Source organism: Siphateles boraxobius, unplaced genomic scaffold (assembly GCF_051911475.1).
Source record: "Siphateles boraxobius isolate OS27281-9 unplaced genomic scaffold, OSU_SipBor_1 2, whole genome shotgun sequence".
Taxonomy (NCBI): domain Eukaryota; kingdom Metazoa; phylum Chordata; class Actinopteri; order Cypriniformes; family Leuciscidae; genus Siphateles; species Siphateles boraxobius.
Genome location: NW_027508810.1, coordinates 2,093,222 through 2,117,065, shown reverse-complemented (window position 1 = coordinate 2,117,065; position 23,844 = coordinate 2,093,222). Strand labels below are relative to the sequence as shown.

General features: G+C 41.6%; 1 protein-coding gene across 2 annotated transcripts; it reads right to left on the bottom strand.

The window, feature by feature from the left end:
* Positions 1–1,795: 1,795 nt before the first annotated feature.
* On the bottom strand, positions 1,796–21,910 carry zdhhc15b (zDHHC palmitoyltransferase 15b). Of its 2 annotated transcripts, XM_077235626.1 has the most exons (12): positions 21,741–21,910; positions 21,369–21,395; positions 20,127–20,221; positions 18,593–18,713; positions 18,377–18,446; positions 18,205–18,237; positions 9,310–9,430; positions 6,175–6,307; positions 5,855–5,981; positions 5,575–5,687; positions 3,789–3,852; positions 1,796–3,532 (listed from the first exon to the last, which is right to left on the bottom strand). In XM_077235626.1, the coding sequence occupies exons 1-11, from the start codon at positions 21,856–21,858 to the stop codon at positions 3,812–3,814; spliced, it is 999 nt and encodes a 332-aa protein (XP_077091741.1). In that variant the 5' UTR covers positions 21,859–21,910; the 3' UTR covers positions 1,796–3,532; positions 3,789–3,811. The 2 variants fall into 2 exon arrangements, with proteins under 2 accessions (XP_077091741.1, XP_077091742.1); XM_077235627.1 differs by lacking the exon at positions 21,369–21,395 and having other exon boundaries at positions 20,127–20,248; positions 21,741–21,883.
* Between the last annotated feature and the right edge of the window lie 1,934 nt (positions 21,911–23,844).

Below are 23,844 nucleotides of genomic sequence, written 5' to 3'. Positions count from 1 at the left end.
GTGGAAGATTTTTATCGACTAAACGTGACGCAAGTATAAATTCTCCTCCACCTTTACATCGGTCACAATCATTTTCATTTATACTTTACCTTTGCAGTTTATATAAACCAAATATCTAACATATTTCAACAGGGTATCTTGCTTTATTATGATGTATTATGAAGTTCTTAAATAACTAAAATTACATAAGGGCAGATCCTTTGAGCGCCTCTGATGATGCTGTGAAGTGACGCTCGAGTGATCAAGTATTCCAATGTATAAATAAGCTTTCCTTCGATTCCTCCGTCCTCCTTTTCTTTCCTTGCATCCCTCCATCCCTTCATCCTACAGGGGGTGGAGCTGAGACGCGAGGAAAGGAAACGAGGATGCAAAAATAAGAATTGAGAAGCACCCTTAGTTTTCCCAGGAGTCTCCAATCCAGGTCCTGACCAGACTCAACCCTGCTCAGTTTCAGTGGGCAACCAGTCTTGGCTGTAGCCAAGGTCATATGACTACGGTTCAGACACTTCCATGTGCACAATACATGCAAGAAATGTAACTAAATCACATTACTTGATCAAATTAATTGTGGAAATTGCATTAATCTGAGTTTGTAGTTGGAGATTGTACTTATGTTGTTTCCTCAGGGCTGGGAAACTCAGTGTCCTGCAGATTCAGCCCCAACCCCACGAAACAACATCTGTCTGCAATATTCAAGTAATCCTGAGAACTTAGGTTAGATTTTTCAGATGTTTTATTAGTGTCAGAAAGGTAAACTAGTGCTGTTATTGTTATATTGAGTTGGTCATTATGGAAATGATGCTGCATCTGTGTTATTTAATGTGTGTGTCATCACTACAGCGCTCTCATGCTACTTGGCCCTGTTTAGTAAATCTAAGTCTTTATAGCTATTTCTATTTTAATGCTTTACGTATTTCTTGTTAAATTTCCCTTTTAAAACTAATAATCTTGTCTTTTTGACAAATATTAAATGGGACATGTACAGCAGAGGTTGAGTTCATTTTGATTAATTATACATGGGCTTGATAATATTTTAGTTCTGATAGGAGACAAAAATCTGAACAGTAATTTACAAATTTGGGAAACACTTTACAATAAGGTTCATTAGTTAACTACCTTAGTTAACAAGAACTAAGAATGAACAATACTTCTACAGCATTTATTAATCTTAGTAAATATTAATTTCAACATTTACTAATACATTATTAAAATCAAAGGTACTATTTGTTAACTTTAGTTACTGCACTGTGAACTAACATGAACAAACAATGAACAGCTTGAGTTTTATTAACCAACATTTACAAAGATGAATAAATACTGTAACAAATGTATTGCTCATTGTTAGTTCATGTTAGTTAATACATTAACTAATGTTAAATAATTAACTGTATTGTAACGAGCTTTTAAATTTGTCCTGGCAGAAAGAACGAGTAATGCATATTAATCATGTGGTGTGATAATCTTTGCTAGTTAAGACTGTTATCAGACATTTTTGCCTTGACCTTTAAACCTGAAACATTTTGAAAGACAAATATATTGAAATAAGTATTGCAATTTTCCAATTATAATGTGTGACTTAATATTATCCCCATATCTTTCAGTACTATACAGTGTCAGAGCCGTTGTTTTGTCTCAAGATCACTGCATTACAGAAATAATGATCACTTTTTTTTTTCTTAGGCATGTTTACAAAAGCTTTCTAATGTCTTAATTTATCCGAGTCTTACTCCTGGCTTAGTCTAAACCCTGTCTGTGAAACTAGGTGAAGTGAAGATCACCAAATAAGTAAAGAAACTAAAGATTGTTGATATTTAATGAGCGAACAGAACTTTCTAACAATACATATTTTGTACCATTGGAAAGACATTGGCATGTAATGACTTGAACATGTAGTAGATATGGGTTCCAGTAAAAGTGTTTGAGCACATACAGTCAAAGGAAGCAATAATCACCCCAAAATTAGGGTCAGTGCAAAAAAAAAAATCAATAAGCATTGGCTAGTAAGGATCCTCGTAAGAGAACCATATCATGGGTATATCAATTATTTATGTATATAATTACAGTATCTGAAAAGGGGCACACAAACGGGACACAAACATACAAGAACTTTCAAAGAGGACAACATTCAAAAGGATTACTCGCCCACTTACAATACCATACTGCTATCCCATATCTTTTTGTACTAGATGAAAACAAGGCAATTATTTCACCATCACCTCACAAGACAATCCCATAGTCTGAAAACAGCCTGGTAATAAACATATCCCGTATTAGGTTTTACATGCTAGAAGTCCTAATAAATACTGACCCCAAGCAGTCTCTTCCTAAATATATACATAGAGAGGTATCAAAATGTGTTTAGATTGCATCACAATGCAAAAGGAATGAGGTGAATCCAGACTGCTCTCTATTGACCAGAGGAAAACAGTCGGAATTAGTCATTAAGGATTAAAAAAGCTTCATAAAAATGCCAGCCAAAGTATACCGTGGATAAATGATTGATTTCTTACCAACAGAATATGGAAACTCATATTGATGGTGGCCACACACACGCAAACAGAGACTCTCTCTCTCTCACACACGCACACACACACACAGAGACTCTCTCTCACACACACACACACACACACACACACACACACACACACACACACACACACACACACACACACACACACACACACACACACACACACACACACACACACACACACACACACACACAAAGGCAGAGCTCTCTGTACTTCTGTTTGCACCATTAGGTGAATGTCATAAAACTATTCTAGGTCACAATTCACCCCAAAATGAAAAGAAAATGCAAATTTGAGGAACGATATTGTGCATAATAAATAACATAAACATATTTTACTTTGTGAGATCCCAATTTTCATTATTGTAATGCATCCAGACATTTTAAGATTCGCTGTAAGCTTCATTATTCTCAATGGTTACTCTTATTATAGCTATACAGACTTTGTTTATTGTAATACAATGCTTTTAATTAAAATCAACATAATATTAAAGCCATGATAAGAAATACTACCAAAATGTTTAAATACTTCAGTTTAAACAACTTAAGTTTTGCTTTTTTGCACATTTTTGATATATTTTTGGGTGGAATATGATCTGGACAGGTCCTCTAGGTTTCATTCAACTAGGCTATCTGAGAGAGAAAAAAAACTCGGCAACCAGAAACATTCTAGAAATACCTCCAAATGTGCTGATAAATTTGATTAGAGATGCGTCCGTATGTTGTCATCAAAGCACGATAATAAACAGTCCAACAGGTCTATGACCTCGGAAAATGCCAGTGATTGTCCTGTGGCTCTCCTTTTCATAAAATATACTTGATAACATTCAGCATGATAAGTTCTAGGTAATCACCATAACAAGAAAAGTCCTCACTGTTCCTGATATATTTGGCTCTCTAAAAACATGCTTTTCATGGTCCAGGATTTGGAATGCAGTCGTCTCATTCAACGATTGGTGCTTTCTTAACCACTCTCGATGCTCAAGTCAGTCAAGGGTCCCACTAGTAAAATAAATAAGAAACCAATGTTAGTGTAAAAAAAGTGAATAGATTAGGTTTTTTAATAGATTACTAGAAATAGATTTGAGAGGTGTTGCCAGGATTGCACTGTTACTATATTTAATTCACATTTTGAAGTATCATTAATGTCCATAGTACAAACTGAGCAGGAGTTACACACTTAACTTAGATACTAAGTGCAAGGGAAACTCTTTGTCCACATTTTAATTGTGATAGTGATGCTAAAATCGATACTCACCAAGGGTTCGTCCACTCCAGTGATTATGATTCAGTCCTAATAATGACTGAAGGTCCATTTTCATCTGAAACAATATTTGATTGGAGAGATTTATTTTGATCCAGTCTTTTTCTGAGTGGGAATGGGCACAGGCTAATTACAAGCTAAAGGCAAAACAAGCGAACATTATACATTTTTAGTTGAGGTTAAATTGAGGTTTTCACAAAAATGAGTTCATTCAGCCCTTGTTTAGCGATCCCTATGCTCCTAATAGCTATTAAACATCTAACAGTATCTTTATTTGTAAGTTTTCTGAGAGGAGTACCATTCCCTTGTCCATGAAAAACTGCATTTTTTCTCTGTAAAATTAAACAGTATAATAATGGAATACACTATAATATGAACTATATATTTTTCCCTGAACTCCACTTATAATATGAATTTAATAAAGTTGAAAAAAGGTGATTTTTAAACATTTTCAATGTAACTTGTAGGGCTTGCACAGACTAGTCGAGTAATCGACTACTTCAACCACTAGTCGGCGCTGTTGGAAACAATCGACTACTCGAGCGCCCATTAACTATAAATGAATTCAAAATGGCAAACATCACCAACAGACACCACACATCAGATGTGTGGAAGTATTTCATCAAGGATGACAAAGATTTCTTAATTTGCCAACTCTGTAAGAGGCCATTCACATATCTCGTCTAAAAACGCTCATCTCCTTCCCACAAGTGCGTGTGCTCCCATGGCGTCAGTCGTTGCTATGCAACCATGAACTGTGCTCTCCATGATGACGAGGAGTATCAGCAAAGGATTAATGATTTCTAGCCCTTGCATTAGCTTTAGTACTAGATATATTTATGGAGATGCGAAATAAAAACCCGCAGTGAACAGCTATGATCAGCTGTTCGGCCGAGCTTTCGATGCTGTTACGGAAATGCAAGCTTATCGGTTGGTTTTTGTCACATGACCTGCTTGCGTTGAGATGTTTTCATGTCGCTGCATAGACGCGCCTGGAAAAACGAGCGCGCCGCACCACATGCGTGCCGCGACCACGTCGCTTCCATTATGAGCGCGCTTGCATTTGAAATAGCAAACTTGAGCGCGCAAAAGAAGCGATATGTGAACGGCCCCTAAAAGCAGACAATGCGTCTGTAATGAAAGGCAAGAACAGCTATTTATTTGGCTTTACTCTGTTACACGAAAATTAAAATATGTAATGTCATAATTATAATGTTTTGAGAGTTTACTTATGTAATTGTTGGATTAGGCTATGAATTAATAAACATTTATTGAAAAGAACCATTTCATGTCTTTCACTTGCAGAAGCATGACCCACGAGAAATCGACTAGCAGAAATCAGTAGTCGTGAAACCCCTAGTAACTTGTCAATCAGACTGAAATTGATCAAGGGTTTACCCAAAAACAATAATTGGAACATACGGATTATATTGGAATATACGGCACGCATGCATTGATACGTTTGGATCTTTTTTAAAAAGCTTTGATCCTGGTCGATATTCACGGCCATTATATGGACGAGCATGAGCGGGACATTTTTTTATTTATTTTCCTTTTGTGGCTCGAAAAAGAAAGAATGGCATACATGAGGGTGAATAAACAAAGACAATATTTTCATTTTTGAATGAACTATCCCTACAACTGACATTTGGTGGCACCAAAGTATTTCAGATAAGACATTGAAGTACAAAATGACATAGGTAGCTTTAGTGAAAGCTTTAATTGCTTTTAAAAATATAACATATAAATTAAAATCACCTAGATGCATTGTTGATCTCACCTGCGCTTTCTTCATCTGATCCACCGTCCTCTAACCATTTCTCCTCATTGGCCAATAGAGGATTCTCGGATTCACGCAGGGTCCTCAGCGGGAAATAGTGGCCATCACCCTGACTATAACATACAAACACACAGAACACATGGAAAATATTTACATTAGGCATACTTCATTGTGTATTTTGACATCTGTATCCATTTATACATCTAGCCAGTGTGACGTTCGTGCTTGAGCCAAACAGTACATTTGCTTTTGAGTGCAACCAGTTTTGATATGAGCTCACCTTGTGAACACAGGAATAAACCAGAGCTTTTTATCCTCCCCAAACACCTGCTGGAGGTTTCTGCTGAGCCCAAGATAAAAGCCATTCCTGTCAGGCCCATTCTGAAACACTGGTGCAGAAAACGCCTCTGGAAAACAGAAACGTTCATGGAGGTCAAACAGTCCACAAAAACAAAACATGAGCCAGATAAATCACATCTGCTAACCAAAGGTCATGCAAGCAGTATACAACTATGACCTTTAAACGTCTTGCAGAAACACAATGAAAGGATAAATGAAAATCAAGGAATTCAGTACAAAAAGAAGTGAAATCTTCCTCACCTAGCGTTGATCTGTTTTTAGCCACCAACCAACAGTGGTAGCCAAACAGGAACATGAGACTGACAAAAAACATGAGAGCCACAAACAACAGGAAGAGCACGTGGAATTTGGCGGAGCCATTGGGCAGGTCTCCCTAACAAACAAATGCAAAGACATGTAGTTGTGTTTAACAAAATTAACAAATACACATTTTTATTATTTAAAAATGTGTTATTTTTCCAAGTTATAATGATGGAGCACAGTTTTAAAGAATAATCTCTTTGAATCTACATGTACAAGTGCACACACCACAACTTCATTCACATGCAAAAACTGTGGATATCGTCAAAAAGCCAATATCATTCTACTTGCTCCTTAAAGGGATAGTCATTATTTATTAATTCTGTCATCTCAAACCTGTATGCCCACAAGATAAAATCTTTTGAAGAATGTATAGACAAAAACAATGAAAGTCTATGTGATCCAAAACAACACTGTCATTGAATGGACAAAAAATAGTGCGTTCCACAGAGAAAATTACTGCTCAAATGTTTAGAATGACATGAGGGGAGAAAATGAAGTATTTTCATTTTCCTTTCATTTGTCCGTCCTACACTGTGAGCTGATTTCATGTAGGCAAGAATGAACTGTTTTTGACCGAGAAATACTGCAGGAATATTGATGCTGATAAAAACATGGCATCATGTGAATGTTGTTCACAGTCCTTCACATGTCGTTCCAAACCCATAAGACTTTTGTTCATTTTTTATGACATCTGAGAGCTTTCTGTCCCTCCATTGACAGCTACGTCACTGACACTTTCAAAAGTTCATAAAGAGATCGTAAAACTAATCCTTCTAAATTGAGTGCTGTAGTCCAAATTTTCTGAAGAGAGATGATCGGTTTAAATGATGAACAGATTTCATTTAGGCTTTTATTCACATATAAACATTGATAACACACGAGAATGAACCTCATTAGTTCTTGCTGAAGCTCAAACGTGCTGCATAACACGCTTTTACTTTAATTTTGTGTTTTATGTTGATAATATATTAAAGTGTTGAGCATTCGCCAGTTCCCGCCTCCTCCTTCGCTTATCATCATACATTGCTACAGTTACTAGGTTCCCACTACCACCATCATCCACTCAAACAACTTGATGGATAATTCCCCTGTTTTTTTGTTTTTGTTATTTTGAGAACTTTGAAAAGATTCGCTTCACGTTTGGATGAAAACACAACTAATGAAGAGACAGAAATCACACAGAGTTCATATGAAAAGATATTCATTTGTGTTTCAAAGATGAATGAAAGTCTTACGGGTTTGGTGCGGGTTTTCATTTTTGGGTGAACTATTCCTTTAAGCTTGTGCTCAAATAGATTCGTATTTGCTCAATGCTAAAAACAGAAGGAACATTGGTGATGACTAGCTAGTACTTTGTTCTGATTCAGGGGTTCCCAATCCTGTTACTGGAGATGTACCTACCTGCAGAGTTCAGATCCGACCCTGATCCAACACACGTCTGTAATTATCAAGTGCTCCTGAAGATCTCAATTCGCTGGTTCAGTTGTGTTTGATCAGGGTTGGAGCTGAACTTTCCACGAAGGTAGATCTCCAGGAACAGGATTGGGCACTGCTGTTCTAATTTGATTGAAGGTGGTACTTGGCCTGAGAGGTTTTACCAATATCATTAATTTATTTTTAAAGAGGGTTCTTCAAATCAACCTTTTTGCTACTTTCTGGTCTTTTTGACTTCATTTTTTGTGTGGTGCCATCAGCCCGTCAGCACTGTTATGATCTAATTTCCCTGCAGCTCTAGGGTCATTAGCCACATGGCAAATACAGATCTGAACTATTGATGGCAGATTTCAAATTGCATTCTTTTAGCACCAGCCAAGCAACTAAGATTGTAAATGCTAATGCGTTCTCAAGAGAATTTTTTTTTTGTATATCTACTTCTACAGTTTATTAGCTTTAAAGAGTACACTAGCATACAGTCATGTGAAAAAGAAAGGTCACCCTTTAGGGTTTTTAGAATTGTATGGTTTTACGTATCAGAACATAATTTACAACATATGGCCGTTAGCAGGTCTTAAAATTAGGTAATTACAAAGTTGAACCACCTAATTCAAATTGTGAACTTTACTTTTCTACAGGGTTCACACTCTTTTTGACCAACTAAAACCAAATTTCCATGACTAAACATTTAACCTTTCATTTAGAAAACAGCATTGGTGTGGTGTTGTTATTTTGCAAATGTGCGGCTATGTGATTTCATTGATGGGAATAAATGCTTAGGACAGTTTGACTGATAACATTTTATACTAAATACAATCCAAACAAACACACTGCAGAGCTCAAAGGATGATCAAAATTTGTTCTTAAATGGAGTCAAAACTTGAAAGAGAATTAGAGACACTGATTAAAATCAGATGTGATAAACAGCTGTATAAATTATCACGTGTTATCGGAATTATCGTAAAAATTAAGCTGGTAATCGCGACTTCAGAAGAGCAAACTGGGAGATTTCCGATAACACGTGAAGGCAGCATAATTATTTATAGTACATTCAACATTATTGGGGAACCTTTCACATCCATTTACCTCAAATGATCACTTATAGACTCCATCACTGAAATAAACAAGTAAGCCTGATTCCCTTGTACACATGTAGAATTAAATGGTTCAGTGACTTGGTATAATACCAAACAAATTATGATAACAATTATATATTATGATTTTAGTAAGTGACAATTAGCAAAAGAGAGACATACTTCACTGAAATAACTAATTAAATGGCAATTAGCTTAACAATGTAAAAGTATGTTGTTGTCTCTAACTGGACAGACAAGATAAAGAACATGATATTTTAACTGTGTGGGTTAATGGAGTTCAACATAACAATCTGATTAAATATTTTAGTACAATGCATAATAAATAAATACATTAACTATATACTGTATATAAAAAAATGACCTTCCATGATTTCTCCATGGCCTCTCTATGACTTTCCCCCAGTCCCAGGAAATATTAAATTCCCTGATATTTCCAGGTTTTCCATGACCGTATGAACCCTGTATCTATACGCTTTATAGTTTATAACACTTGCCTAAGTTTATTTGAGCACAATTGATTTTAAAAGTCAAAACTGCTCACCACCCAGAACTTGAGGAAGTACTGAAACACTGTTGATGCGATGAAGACGCAGTAGATCATGGAGTAAGACAGGAACAGCAGAAAGAACTTATAGTTGGAGAATCCAACACAGTTGTTTACCCTAAAGAGTACAGAAGACAAACGTCACATATCCAACATTTCAGATCCTTCAAACTATAATATTGTTGCTTATGAGATACATTTAAAGGTACACTATGTAACTTTTGGCCCTCTAGCATTTAGAAAAACAAAACTGCATGCATTCTGCTGAAGAGCTTAGGTTTGGTTGTTCTTTGGCTCTGCGTGACTGTGCCGATGATTTTGGTTATCCTCCTGCTTATAAAACATATTACTATTCTTAAGAGAAATTAACATTTTAGATGGAAAAGATCTCAAGCTGACTAGCTGAAGACGTTACTGTAGTTTTACCCATTAATAGACACGATACTTCCTGGAGAATAAACTCCAGCACAACCACCATAATGAAATGATCTTCACAATAGATAATGCTTTACAACGTTAGAGAGTTACATATGACAGTTTATCTGTTCAATAAAACACTTACTCTCCTGTTGAGTAATAAAACACCGTCATCTCCACCTCGCTTTTACAACACTTCAAATCCCTCAGTTCTCTCCATCTCCTAAAGCCAAGCTGATGTTGATTCTTGTTTTATTACCAGCTCTGTCTCGTTCTCTTTTCTCCGGCACTGTCCTCTGTTCAGAGTTTGTTTAAAACGGGTGATTCTCCGGAGGTTGAAGATTTAGCGACTCCATATCAACTTTTCTTGCTCATTATGACAACTGACCACACACACACATTAGATATATACACACACGCGCGCGCGCGCACACTCAACTAATCTCTGCCAGTCCCCGAACAAACAAACACACACAAGCACACACACACACACGCGCACGCAAACTCAACTAACCTCTGCCACTCCCACACCAAACACGCACACGTACGGACACACACACTCAACAAACCCCTGCCACTCCCACACCATACACACACACACACACACACTCAACAAACCCCTGCCACTCCCACACCATACACGCACACACACACTCAACAAACCCCTGCAACTCCCACACCATACACGCACACACACACTCAACAAACCCCTGCAACTCCCACACCATACACGCACACACACACTCAACAAACCCCTGCCACTCCCACACCATACATGCACACACACACTCAACAAACCCCTGCCACTCCCACACCATACACGCACACGTACGGACACACACACTCAACAAACCCCTGCCACTCCCACACCATACACACACACACACACACACTCAACAAACCCCTGCCACTCCCACACCATACACACACACACACACACACTCAACAAACCCCTGCCACTCCCACACCATACACGCACACACACACTCAACAAACCCCTGCAACTCCCCCACCATACACGCACACACACACTCAACAAACCACTGCAACTCCCACACCATACACGCACACACACACTCAACAAACCCCTGCCACTCCCACACCATACATGCACACACACACTCAACAAACCCCTGCCACTCCCACACCATACACGCACACACACACTCAACAAACCCCTGCCACTCCCACACCATACACGCACACACACACACACTCAACAAACCCCTGCCACTCCCACACCATACACGCACACACACACTAGGGGTGGGCGATATAGCCTCAAAATTCTATCACAATATTTCAAGAATATTTGCGATAATGATATTTATGACGATATAGACATTTTTTTTGTTGTTGTTGAAAATTTTCTTATTATGTTTATCTCGCCTAAATGTTTGCTCACTCATTCCGTTTTTACAATGTGGTAATTTTGTTGTTAAGAGTTTACACAACACAAGGAAGCTTGATTTCAATCTTTGAATTAAATGTTAAATGTGTGTAGGTCTAACACCAGTATTCAGAAATACTACAGAAACATAATAAAGTAATCAAATGTAAAATAACACAGTCTTTTAGTTCTGTTTCCTGATTAAATTAAATACATAGGCTAATAATTCTCATTCATTACAATTAAAGCTATCTTTTGTTGTTTTGACGACAACATTAATTACAGACGCATAGCCTATGGCTGCTGTCACTTTTACAGCTAGTGCACGGATCCATTGCTGTTTTCATTATACTGTCTCTCACACTGTCACATGCGTTTTATTCATAACCGACTGTGTTTATGAGTATACTTACCAAGACCGGAAGTTTTACACAATTTTGTGTTTTTCCCCCCATTAAACCGATATAATCCGCGAAAAATAACTTTAGTTTCTCGCGAGCTGTAGGCTACTCTATGTATGCACGCAGTGCAACTCTCTCAGAGAGTGCGCGAGTAGCTTACTGGATAGTTACGATGCACTGATGGCTAGATTGTGCAAGAGACCATTCAGCGCTCCTAAACGCGCGTGAGAGAAGACGCGCGTCGGCGGCCCCGCTGAACACTCAAGCTGTTTGTGAAATTGCTAAATTGTCATCGGAGGCTGACAGGCTGCTTTCGCACTCAGACAGGTGTTGTTGTTGTGCGTGCTAGGGAACGTAAATGTGCCATACGTCATCCCGTCGCTATATCATTGATATCGCGATATGACACTTTTTTTATCATGTAAAAATGTATACCGGTATTATCGTGGACGGTATGATATGGCACACCCCTAACACACACTCAACAAACCCCTGCCACTCAACAAACCCCTGCCACTCCCACACCATACACGCACACACACACTCAACAAACCCCTGCCACTCCCACACCATACACGCACACACACACTCAACAAACCCCTGCCACTCCCACACCATACACGCACACACACACTCAACAAACCCCTGCCACTCCCACACCATACACGCACACACACACTCAACAAACCCCTGCCACTCCCACACCATACACGCACACACACACTCAACAAACCCCTGCCACTCCCACACCATACATGCACACACAAACTCAACAAACCCCTGCCACACCCACACCATACACGCACGCACACACTCAACAAACCCCTGCCACTCCCACACCATACGCACACACACACTCAACAAACCCCTGCCACTCCCACACCATACACGCACACACACACTCAACAAACCCCTGCCACTCCCACACATACATGCACACACACACTCAACAAACCCCTGCCACTCCCACACCATACACGCACACACACACTCAACAAACCCCTGCCACTCCCACACCATACACGCACACACACACTCAACAAACCCCTGCCACTCCCACACCATACACGCGCACACACACACTCAACAAACCCCTGCCACTCCCACACCATACACGCACACACACACTCAACAAACCCCTGCCACTCCCACACCATACACGCACACACACACTCAACAAACCCCTGCCACTCAACAAACCCCTGCCACTCCCACACCATACACGCACACACACACTCAACAAACCCCTGCCACTCCCACACCATACACGCACACACACACTCAACAAACCCCTGCCACTCCCACACCATACACGCACACACACACTCAACAAACCCCTGCCACTCAACAAACCCCTGCCACTCCCACACCATACACGCACACACACACTCAACAAACCCCTGCCACTCCCACACCATACACGCACACACACACTCAACAAACCCCTGCCACTCCCACACCATACACGCACACACACACTCAACAAACCCCTGCCACTCCCACACCATACACGCACACACACACTCAACAAACCCCTGCCACTCCCACACCATACACGCACACACACACTCAACAAACCCCTGCCACTCCCACACCATACACGCACACACACACTCAACAAACCCCTGCCACTCCCACACCATACATGCACACACAAACTCAACAAACCCCTGCCACACCCACACCATACACGCACGCACACACTCAACAAACCCCTGCCACTCCCACACCATACGCACACACACACTCAACAAACCCCTGCCACTCCCACACCATACACGCACACACACACTCAACAAACCCCTGCCACTCCCACACATACATGCACACACACACTCAACAAACCCCTGCCACTCCCACACCATACACGCACACACACACTCAACAAACCCCTGCCACTCCCACACCATACACGCACACACACACTCAACAAACCCCTGCCACTCCCACACCATACACGCGCACACACACACTCAACAAACCCCTGCCACTCCCACACCATACACGCACACACACACTCAACAAACCCCTGCCACTCCCACACCATACACGCCCACACACACTCAACAAACCCCTGCCACTCCCACACCATACACGCACACACACACTCAACAAACCCCTGCCACTCCCACACCATACACGCACACACACACTCAACAAACCCCTGCCACTCCCACACCATACACGCACACACACACTCAACAAACCCCTGCCACTCCCACACCATACATGCACACACACACTCAACAAACCCCTGCCACTCCCACACATACACGCACACACACACTCAACAAACCCCTGCCACTCCCACACCATACATGCACACACACACTCAACAAACCCCTGCCACTCCCACACCATACACGCACACACACACTCAACAAACCCCTGCCACTCCCACACCATACATGCACACACACACTCAACAAACCCCTGCCACTCCCACACATACACGCACACACACACTCAACAAACCCCTGCCACTCCCACACCATACACGCACGCACACACTCAACAAACCCCTGCCACTCCCACACCATACACGCACACACACACTCAACAAACCCCTGCCACTCCCACACCATACACGCACACACACACTCAACAAACCCCTGCCACTCCCACACCATACACGCACACACACACTCAACAAACCCCTGCCACTCCCACACCATACACGCACACACACACTCAACAAACCCCTGCCACTCCCACACCATACACGCACACACACACTCAACAAACCCCTGCCACTCCCACACCATACACGCACACACACACTCAACAAACCCCTGCCACTCCCACACCATACACGCACACACACACTCAACAAACCCCTGCCACTCCCACACATACATGCACACACACACTCAACAAACCCCTGCCACTCCCACACCATACACGCACACACACACTCAACAAACCCCTGCCACTCCCACACCATACACGCACACACACACTCAACAAACCCCTGCCACTCCCACACCATACACGCACACACACACTCAACAAACCCCTGCCACTCCCACCCCATACACGCACACACACACTCAACAAACCCCTGCCACTCCCACCCCATACACGCACACACACACTCAACAAACCCCTGCCACTCCCACACCATACACGCACACACACACTCAACAAACCCCTGCCACTCCCACACCATACACGCACACACACACTCAACAAACCCCTGCCACTCCCACACCATACACGCACACACACACTCAACAAACCCCTGCCACTCCCACACCATACACGCACACACACACTCAACAAACCCCTGCCACTCCCACACCATACACGCACACACACACTCAACAAACCCCTGCCACTCCCACACCATACACGCACACACACACTCAACAAACCCCTGCCACTCCCACACCATACACGCACACACACACTCAACAAACCCCTGCCACTCCCACACCATACACGCACACACACACTCAACAAACCCCTGCCACTCCCACACCATACACGCACACACACACTCAACAAACCCCTGCCACTCCCACACCATACACGCACACACACACTCAACAAACCCCTGCCACACCCACACCATACACGCACACACACACTCAACAAACCCCTGCCACTCCCACACCATACATGCACACACACACTCAACAAACCCCTGCCACTCCCACACCATACATGCACACACACACACTCAACAAACCCCTGCCACTCCCACACCATACACGCACACACACACACTCAACAAACCCCTGCCACTCCCACACCATACACGCACACACACACTCAACAAACCCCTGCCACTCCCACACCATACACGCACGCACACACTCAACAAACCCCTGCCACACCCACACCATACACGCACACACACACTCAACAAACCCCTGCCACTCCCACACCATACACGCACACACACACTCAACAAACCCCTGCCACTCCCACACCATACACGCACACACACACTCAACAAACCCCTGCCACTCCCACACCATACACGCACACACACACTCAACAAACCCCTGCCACTCCCACACCATACACGCACACACACACTCAACAAACCCCTGCCACTCCCACACCATACACGCACACACACACTCAACAAACCCCTGCCACTCCCACACCATAAATGCACACACACACTCAACAAACCCCTGCCACTCCCACACCATACACGCACACACACACACTCAACAAACCCCTGCCACTCCCACACCATACACGCACACACACACTCAACAAACCCCTGCCACTCCCACACCATACACGCACACACACACTCAACAAACCCCTGCCACTCCCACACCATACACGCACACACACACTCAACAAACCCCTGCCACTCCCACACCATACACGCACACACACACTCAACAAACCCCTGCCACTCCCACACCATACACGCACGCACACACTCAACAAACCCCTGCCACACCCACACCATACACGCACACACACACTCAACAAACCCCTGCCACTCCCACACCATACACGCACACACACACTCAACAAACCCCTGCCACTCCCACACCATACACGCACACACACACTCAACAAACCCCTGCCACTCCCACACCATACACGCACGCACACACTCAACAAACCCCTGCCACACCCACACCATACACGCACACACACACTCAACAAACCCCTGCCACTCCCACACCATACACGCACACACACACTCAACAAACCCCTGCCACTCCCACACCATACACGCGCACACACACACTCAACAAACCCCTGCCACTCCCACACCATACACGCACACACACACACTCAACAAACCCCTGCCACACCCACACCATACACGCACACACACACTCAACAAACCCCTGCCACTCCCACACCATACACGCACACACACACTCAACAAACCCCTGCCACTCCCACACCATACACGCACACACACACTCAACAAACCCCTGCCACTCCCACACCATACACGCACACACACACTCAACAAACCCCTGCGACTCCCACACCATACACGCACACACAAACTCAACAAACCCCTGCCACTCCCACACCATACACGCACACACACACTCAACAAACCCCTGCCACTCCCACACCATACACGCCCACACACACTCAACAAACCCCTGCCACTCCCACACCATACACGCACACACACACTCAACAAACCCCTGCCACTCCCACACCATACACGCACACACACACTCAACAAACCCCTGCCACTCCCACACCATACACGCACACACACACTCAACAAACCCCTGCCACTCCCACACCATACACGCACACACACACACTCAACAAACCCCTGCCACTCCCACACCATACACGCACACACACACACTCAACAAACCCCTGCCACTCCCACACCATACACGCACACACACACTCAACAAACTCCTGCCACTCCCACACCATACACGCACACACACACTCAACAAACCCCTGCCACTCCCACACCATACACGCACACACACACTCAACAAACCCCTGCCACTCCCACACCATACACGCACACACACACTCAACAAACCCCTGCCACTCCCACACCATACACGCACACACACACTCAACAAACCCCTGCCACTCCCACACCATACACGCACACACACACTCAACAAACCCCTGCCACTCCCACACCATACACGCACACACACACTCAACAAACCCCTGCCACTCCCACACCATACACGCACACACACACTCAACAAACCCCTGCCACTCCCACACCATACACGCACACACACACTCAACAAACCCCTGCCACTCCCACACCATACACGCACACACACACTCAACAAACCCCTGCCACTCCCACACCATACACGCACACACACACTCAACAAACCCCTGCCACTCCCACACCATACACGCACACACACACTCAACAAACCCCTGCCACTCCCACACATACATGCACACACACACTCAACAAACCCCTGCCACTCCCACACCATACACGCACACACACACTCAACAAACCCCTGCCACTCCCACACCATACACGCACACACACACTCAACAAACCCCTGCCACTCCCACACCATACACGCACACACACACTCAACAAACCCCTGCCACTCCCACACCATACACGCACACACACACTCAACAAACCCCTGCCACACCCACACCATACACGCACACACACACTCAACAAACCCCTGCCACTCCCACACCATACACGCACACACACACTCAACAAACCCCTGCCACTCCCACACCATACACGCACACACACACTCAACAAACCCCTGCCACACCCACACCATACACGCACACACACACTCAACAAACCCCTGCCACACCCACACCATACACGCACACACACACTCAACAAACCCCTGCCACTCCCACACCAAACTCGACACGCATGCACATGCATGCACGCACACATACAGTCAACAAACCTCTGCCACTCCCACACCAGACATGCAGCAAAGCAGCCAGAACGACATTACTCTATTTATGGATAAGACGAGACACACACGGGCGATTGACATATGTAGGGAATTTCCCAGTGAAAACCCTCCCATCAGGTCTAAAATATAAACACTTATTATAGGCTTATCATAGTGAATCGAGGTAAAACAAAAATACGTTTTGGAAGAAGAATTCAAGAGTTCATTTTTAACAAAAAAAGTTACATAGTGTACCTAACAGTACTGAAAACAATAAATTACTTGATTCATAATATAATAAATGTTTATATACCATGGACAATGATGATCCATTTTCAAAACACATCTATAAAAACACGTGGGAAAAAAGACACAGTGATTACAGGTCATTTTGTTCAACTGCAGCCTGTAACTTTAATTAAAATAAGGTTTTGTGTAGAGAGATCTGTTATCAGGAACTGGGATTGTTGTGGTGCTAGACTTACGTTTCACACACGGAGCAGTGGTGACAGCGGTCTGGCTTTATCACCTGACAGCGATCACAGAACCTGATAGCTGAAGACATGGAGATAAAGGAGATCAGCTGCCCGCCTTCACATCCGATCACATGTTTGACTGGCAAACATTCTGCTAAATGACTACATAGCTGCAGCTGCTGTGGAAATGAACACATTAAAGACAGGTGTGTGTGCTCTGTGTACCTCCAGACTGAGCGCGTGTAAAGATGGGAAGTTTCTTGGCAATATCAGCGAGAATCTGCTTCTGAACATCCGGTCTCTCTTCCATCTCATATCTTTCTTTATCAGTGTATGATAACTGGAACTAGAGCACAGACCATTTCAAAGTTTAACAAACATATGAATGAAGAAACTGAAGACTTATTAGAGCATCATTACGATTTTTTTCAGGCCTACTATGATATTAGACTACATAGCTTATAATAAAAGATAATGAATTTCAAACCTGAACCAAACATATTTTTACTCAATGATTAACAGTCTGTGATTAGGCCGTGTGTCCATCAAAGCGTTTTTAGCCAGCTGAAAATGCTGGGCGCTCTGACTGCTGAAAACGCCTAGCTGTGGGCGCTTGAGAGCGTTTTTGCAGCATTGCATTTTTTTTCAGTTGAGATACTTTGCTTGTTATGATACGGATTATCCCCGAAACTGTTACTAGTATCTCATTTCACACATATTTTGTTACTGTGTTGTCTCTATATTAAAATGTCGATAGAATGTAACGTATTTTCTATTGCTCTTGTTTTAAATTATTTTGTTCCGTTATGCTTGTTGTTGTCTTCTGTTGACGTTGAACAAGCAGAATGTGGCGGTTGGTTGGTGTGGTATTTGTCCCGCCCCTCCTCCACTGTGATTGGACGGTTGGGTAAAAAGTGGCAGTGATGAGCGCTGCGTTTTACCCAAAGTTGAACATTCTTCAACTCTCGGCGACCAGTAAAAAACGTCGGACGCTCAGCGCTTCAGCGTGAAAAAACGTTCAGCGCCTCGTGGCGCTCATGGCGTTTTAAAAACGCGGCGCTCCCATTGAAAACAATTGGAAATATACGTCAGCTGCGTGAAAAAACGCTTTGGTGGACTAAAGACATAAGACTGGCCTTAGTCTTTAGCCTGCCACAAAAAAACAACATTAAAATTGTGAACTCAAATGTCATGGTGAAAAAAAAAACAATGACTGTTGTAATAGTGCGTAAATCAGACCTTTCAGGCTATAGCCATTCATACTTTGAATGAAAATGATATATATATATATATATTTTTTTTTTTTTTTTTTTTTTTGTGTTGGTAAAGCTGCTTAGAATCAATGGCCATTGTGAAAAGAGCAATATAAAAAAAATATAATAAATCTATAATAAAGTCTCAAATTCTGTAAGGTCTTCAGAAAATGATACCTTAATAATATATTTGTCTTTAAACTGCCAGTAAGCAAGCCAAAGGTGACTGCGGCAGGGAAAGAGGAACTGCATAAGGTGTTAGTAGAGGAGAAAAGTGTCCATGCTAATCAACTCAGTTAGTTAGCTAAACTAGTCACATGGTAGATGATGTGAGACAATACAGGGGCAAATTATAACAATAATGCAAAAAAATATGAAGTAATGTAAAAATTAAGTTACATGGAGTAAAATATGACTGGCATTGCCACATTCGGATTCTCACAAGCACTATTTAAGACAACTAGCTAACTCATGAATCGCTGTCAAAGAACATAAATCACAAGCACCTTTTTAGACGGTGTAGATGGTGGAGTAAAGATGGCCTTCCAATATGTCCACCAAAACATTATAAAGCACACATGGAATATCAACAAATAGGCCACTGTGAAAAAACACACACATGTTATCACTAGTAAAAGTCATGATATGTCATTACATTTGGGTCATAAGTTGATAGATGCTCAAGTTAAACAGCATACGACCAATGAGGGTGTATATGAACTAGGGCTTTACACAGTGTTTACACTGGCACAAAAAATCAGATTTTTTACTCACATCTGGAATTTGTTGCACACGTGTAAACAGACCAAATCTGCACAAGATCCAATTTTTTTTGCCATCCGATCTGAGCCACTTCCAAATGTGGTTTTAAATCAGATAGGCTAGGCTATTATATCCGATACCTGGACATCTGACCTACGTCCAAACACGCATATCCGTTTCCCCTTTAAATTACAAGCCACCACAAGGCGAGGGCGATACGTTTCCCACAAAGATATTTCTTTTTATTATTTATTATTTATTATTTTATTTTTTTTATTTTCCGGTCTATATCCGTTCTGTCCGATTTTTTTGCTGCAAAACATCCATGACAGCTGTTATCTTGTCAATGCTGGCAAATAATCATGGCCACAGGACATGAATTATAAATAATTTTAATAGCATAACCTTTCAAAACCAGAGGGTCTAACATAATTTTGGGTGTAACTAATGTAAACACAGATATCTAAGTGAATGTAAACAGGCGGTCCAAAAAATCAGCTATGGTCAAAAGATCGGATCTGTGCATTAAGACTTGCAGTGTAAACGCAGCCCTAGGCTCAACTGCAAACTGTTTTTATGTTGTTGTTTTGCAATGACTTTGAATCAGCTGGTGTTTTTGTGATTGTGGACCACAGTGTAACCACAGTTGCATAAACTGCTTATTCAAGTCAAATTAGTCATATGATTTTTTTCTTTCTTTGAGACTGAACTGGACATAACTAAGTCAGTTAGAGACTATAGAGACTAAGTGTATATGCAACAGTAGATGAACTAAAGTCTGATTAACTATAATGTGCTGCTAACATGTCATCATTTTTTTACCCCATTATGTGTAGTTCTGTTTTCTGCACTTTGTTGATGTTGCAGCCCAGTTCAACTGAGAGAACATGAAAATGATATTTCCACTTCCACGTTTTAGATAAAAGCCCATTCGTAGATCAAGAAGGCGGGGTTTTGTCTAATAGCAATGACTGAAGTTCACTTACCCCTCTCCAGATTATTACTGAGAGTAACTGAAAAACAGAAAAATAATCAATCAGGATCAGTGTCGTGAAGCAGCAGAAATTAGGCAAAAAGCACTGAAATCATGGCCTCACAGGGATTATTCACACACTATGATGCTGTATGGTTTCTAGGCAGGTAACAATTCAATATGTTTGAAGACACAGCCCAAGTAAACAACGCTACGACACAGCTTTAACAGCGGATACAATGACTCAAAATGTAATATTTTGTATAATAATAGCACATAATAATAAACGGGCGAACCATTGTATAAACACGAGACTTCCTTGTATTATACAAACAAGAACCAAAAGCGAATTAAAAGGCATAAATGGTCAACAGTGAAATCTTACCGAAGCACAGCTCAAAGACATAGGCGTAATAAGACCAGAGGACCACAGATGAGATGATGATAACTGGAATCCAGGAGAAAATCCTCTGACAACATCTGAGTGCTCTCGACAGAGCCATGATCGGCCCGCTCTGACATCTGCTAGCGCGCCTGGCATTTGCATATTACCTCACAACGATCTGCTCTGGCATCCACTAGTACACCTGGCCATCCAAGCCACCGCATCTGATCTGCGCTCGATTCATAGTTTTTTTGTTGTTGTTGTTTTTTGCATTCCAACATTAACATAACAGGCAAATGTAAGTGAAACTATAAGACTTCACAGCCTGGCACTAACAATTATTATATAGCCTATAAAATACACAAACACTTTGGGGTTAAACAAAATCATACTTTACATGTGTGAATAAAATATAAAATAAGAAATAGCTTCAATATAAAAACCGTCCTCCAAAGGTACTCAAAATGTCACCATATCCCAAGTAATAGATGGGGCGGGGGGTTTGTTTTATTCAATTAAGCACCTCATTCCAAAATGGATTAACCAAATTACATTGAAAAAAACACACTTTTAACATACTTATTGGTAAAGGAACACTTCTAATGACTTTCATGATCTTTTTTCACACAATCAAAGTTGAATTTGGTGCAGAGATCATAATAACTCCAAAACAACCATTTGTATCCATCGTGTGTGCAGCACTAGCCAAGCACCTCTTTGCCACCACTCCTCTAAAAATAAAGTTTTATCTTTGAAATAATATTACACTGTAGTAGTGAATAAGGATTTTCAAAACTGTGTCCAAACCACAAAACTCTCACACACTGAGGACATCTGCTGGTTAAAGCCTTGTAAATGCAACAAGAACGGCAAAACCTCGGATATTTTGAAACGCTTGGCTATAAACACATGAAGGACAATCGGATAACGAGATTGTTTTTCGTTTTCCGTTTTTTAATATAAAAAACAAAACAAATAATGGGTTGTTTTCCGTTTTTTGTTTTCCTATTTACTAATGGTAATTGGGAAACTGGACGTTTTTTGTTTTTGTTTTTTTCCTTTCAAAACGAAAATCCGTTGGCCGACAAGTACAAGTACAAAATCATTGATAGATATCGAATCACAAAAGGATAAGACATTGTTGAGGGAAGGACCGGTTGTGGTTTTTCATTTTCACTTTGACAAGGAAGAAACTATCTATCTATCTATCTATCTATCTATCTATCTATCTATCTATCTATCTATCTATCTATCTATCTATCTATCTATCTATCTATCTTCATGTCTGTCTGTCTGTCTGTCTGTCTGTCTGTCTATATTTAGGCTAGAGTTTAAATTAGTTAAATTGGTTTTGTAGAGTGTGTGATTTTGTTGTAAAGTTTGAGGTTAATAGCATATAAATGTGAATTTAATGTGAATTGTGGAAATTACACATTTTATAAACTGAATTGTAATAAGGCACAAATAAGGAAAAGGTTTATTGTTATATATCAAGTAATTATACGATGAGTGACCATGTGAGCATATGTGTCTTGTGGAGATAAAATACCAAACATTTATATTCGGTTCCTCACCTAATATGCCAGCTCATATAATTTGACTGTCAAAACATTAGTAATACGTATAAGCGATTAGACTAAAACATTTAAGCTAACAATATGCTTTTCCAGTTTATTTTGAAACTCAACTCATAAGTACTTTTACTATAATTTAGCAGAATAGAGGAATGGTCACTTGATAATTTAAACTATTATTTTACTGTTATATACATGTACCGTAGTCAACATTTGAAGTGGATCAAAAAGGTTCATCAAAGTTGTCCTATAAGACAAGAACAGGTGTTGTTATTTGTCGGGTATTTTACAAAATTCATGTATAACTTTGATGAAAGGTTTTGTTATATATTGTATATCAGCCTCACTACCCTCACAAATGCGAGATATTGTCTTTTTATGTATTTATTTCATTTTTTTACAGAAGTAATGAGAATGAGAATTTGAAGAATTCATATGAATTATATAAAAAAAATGCAGTGGTCCTAAATATAGGCCTAATTATCTATGCAGTAAAATAAAATGTCTTCAGGGTGTTCAGTAGGTGTCAC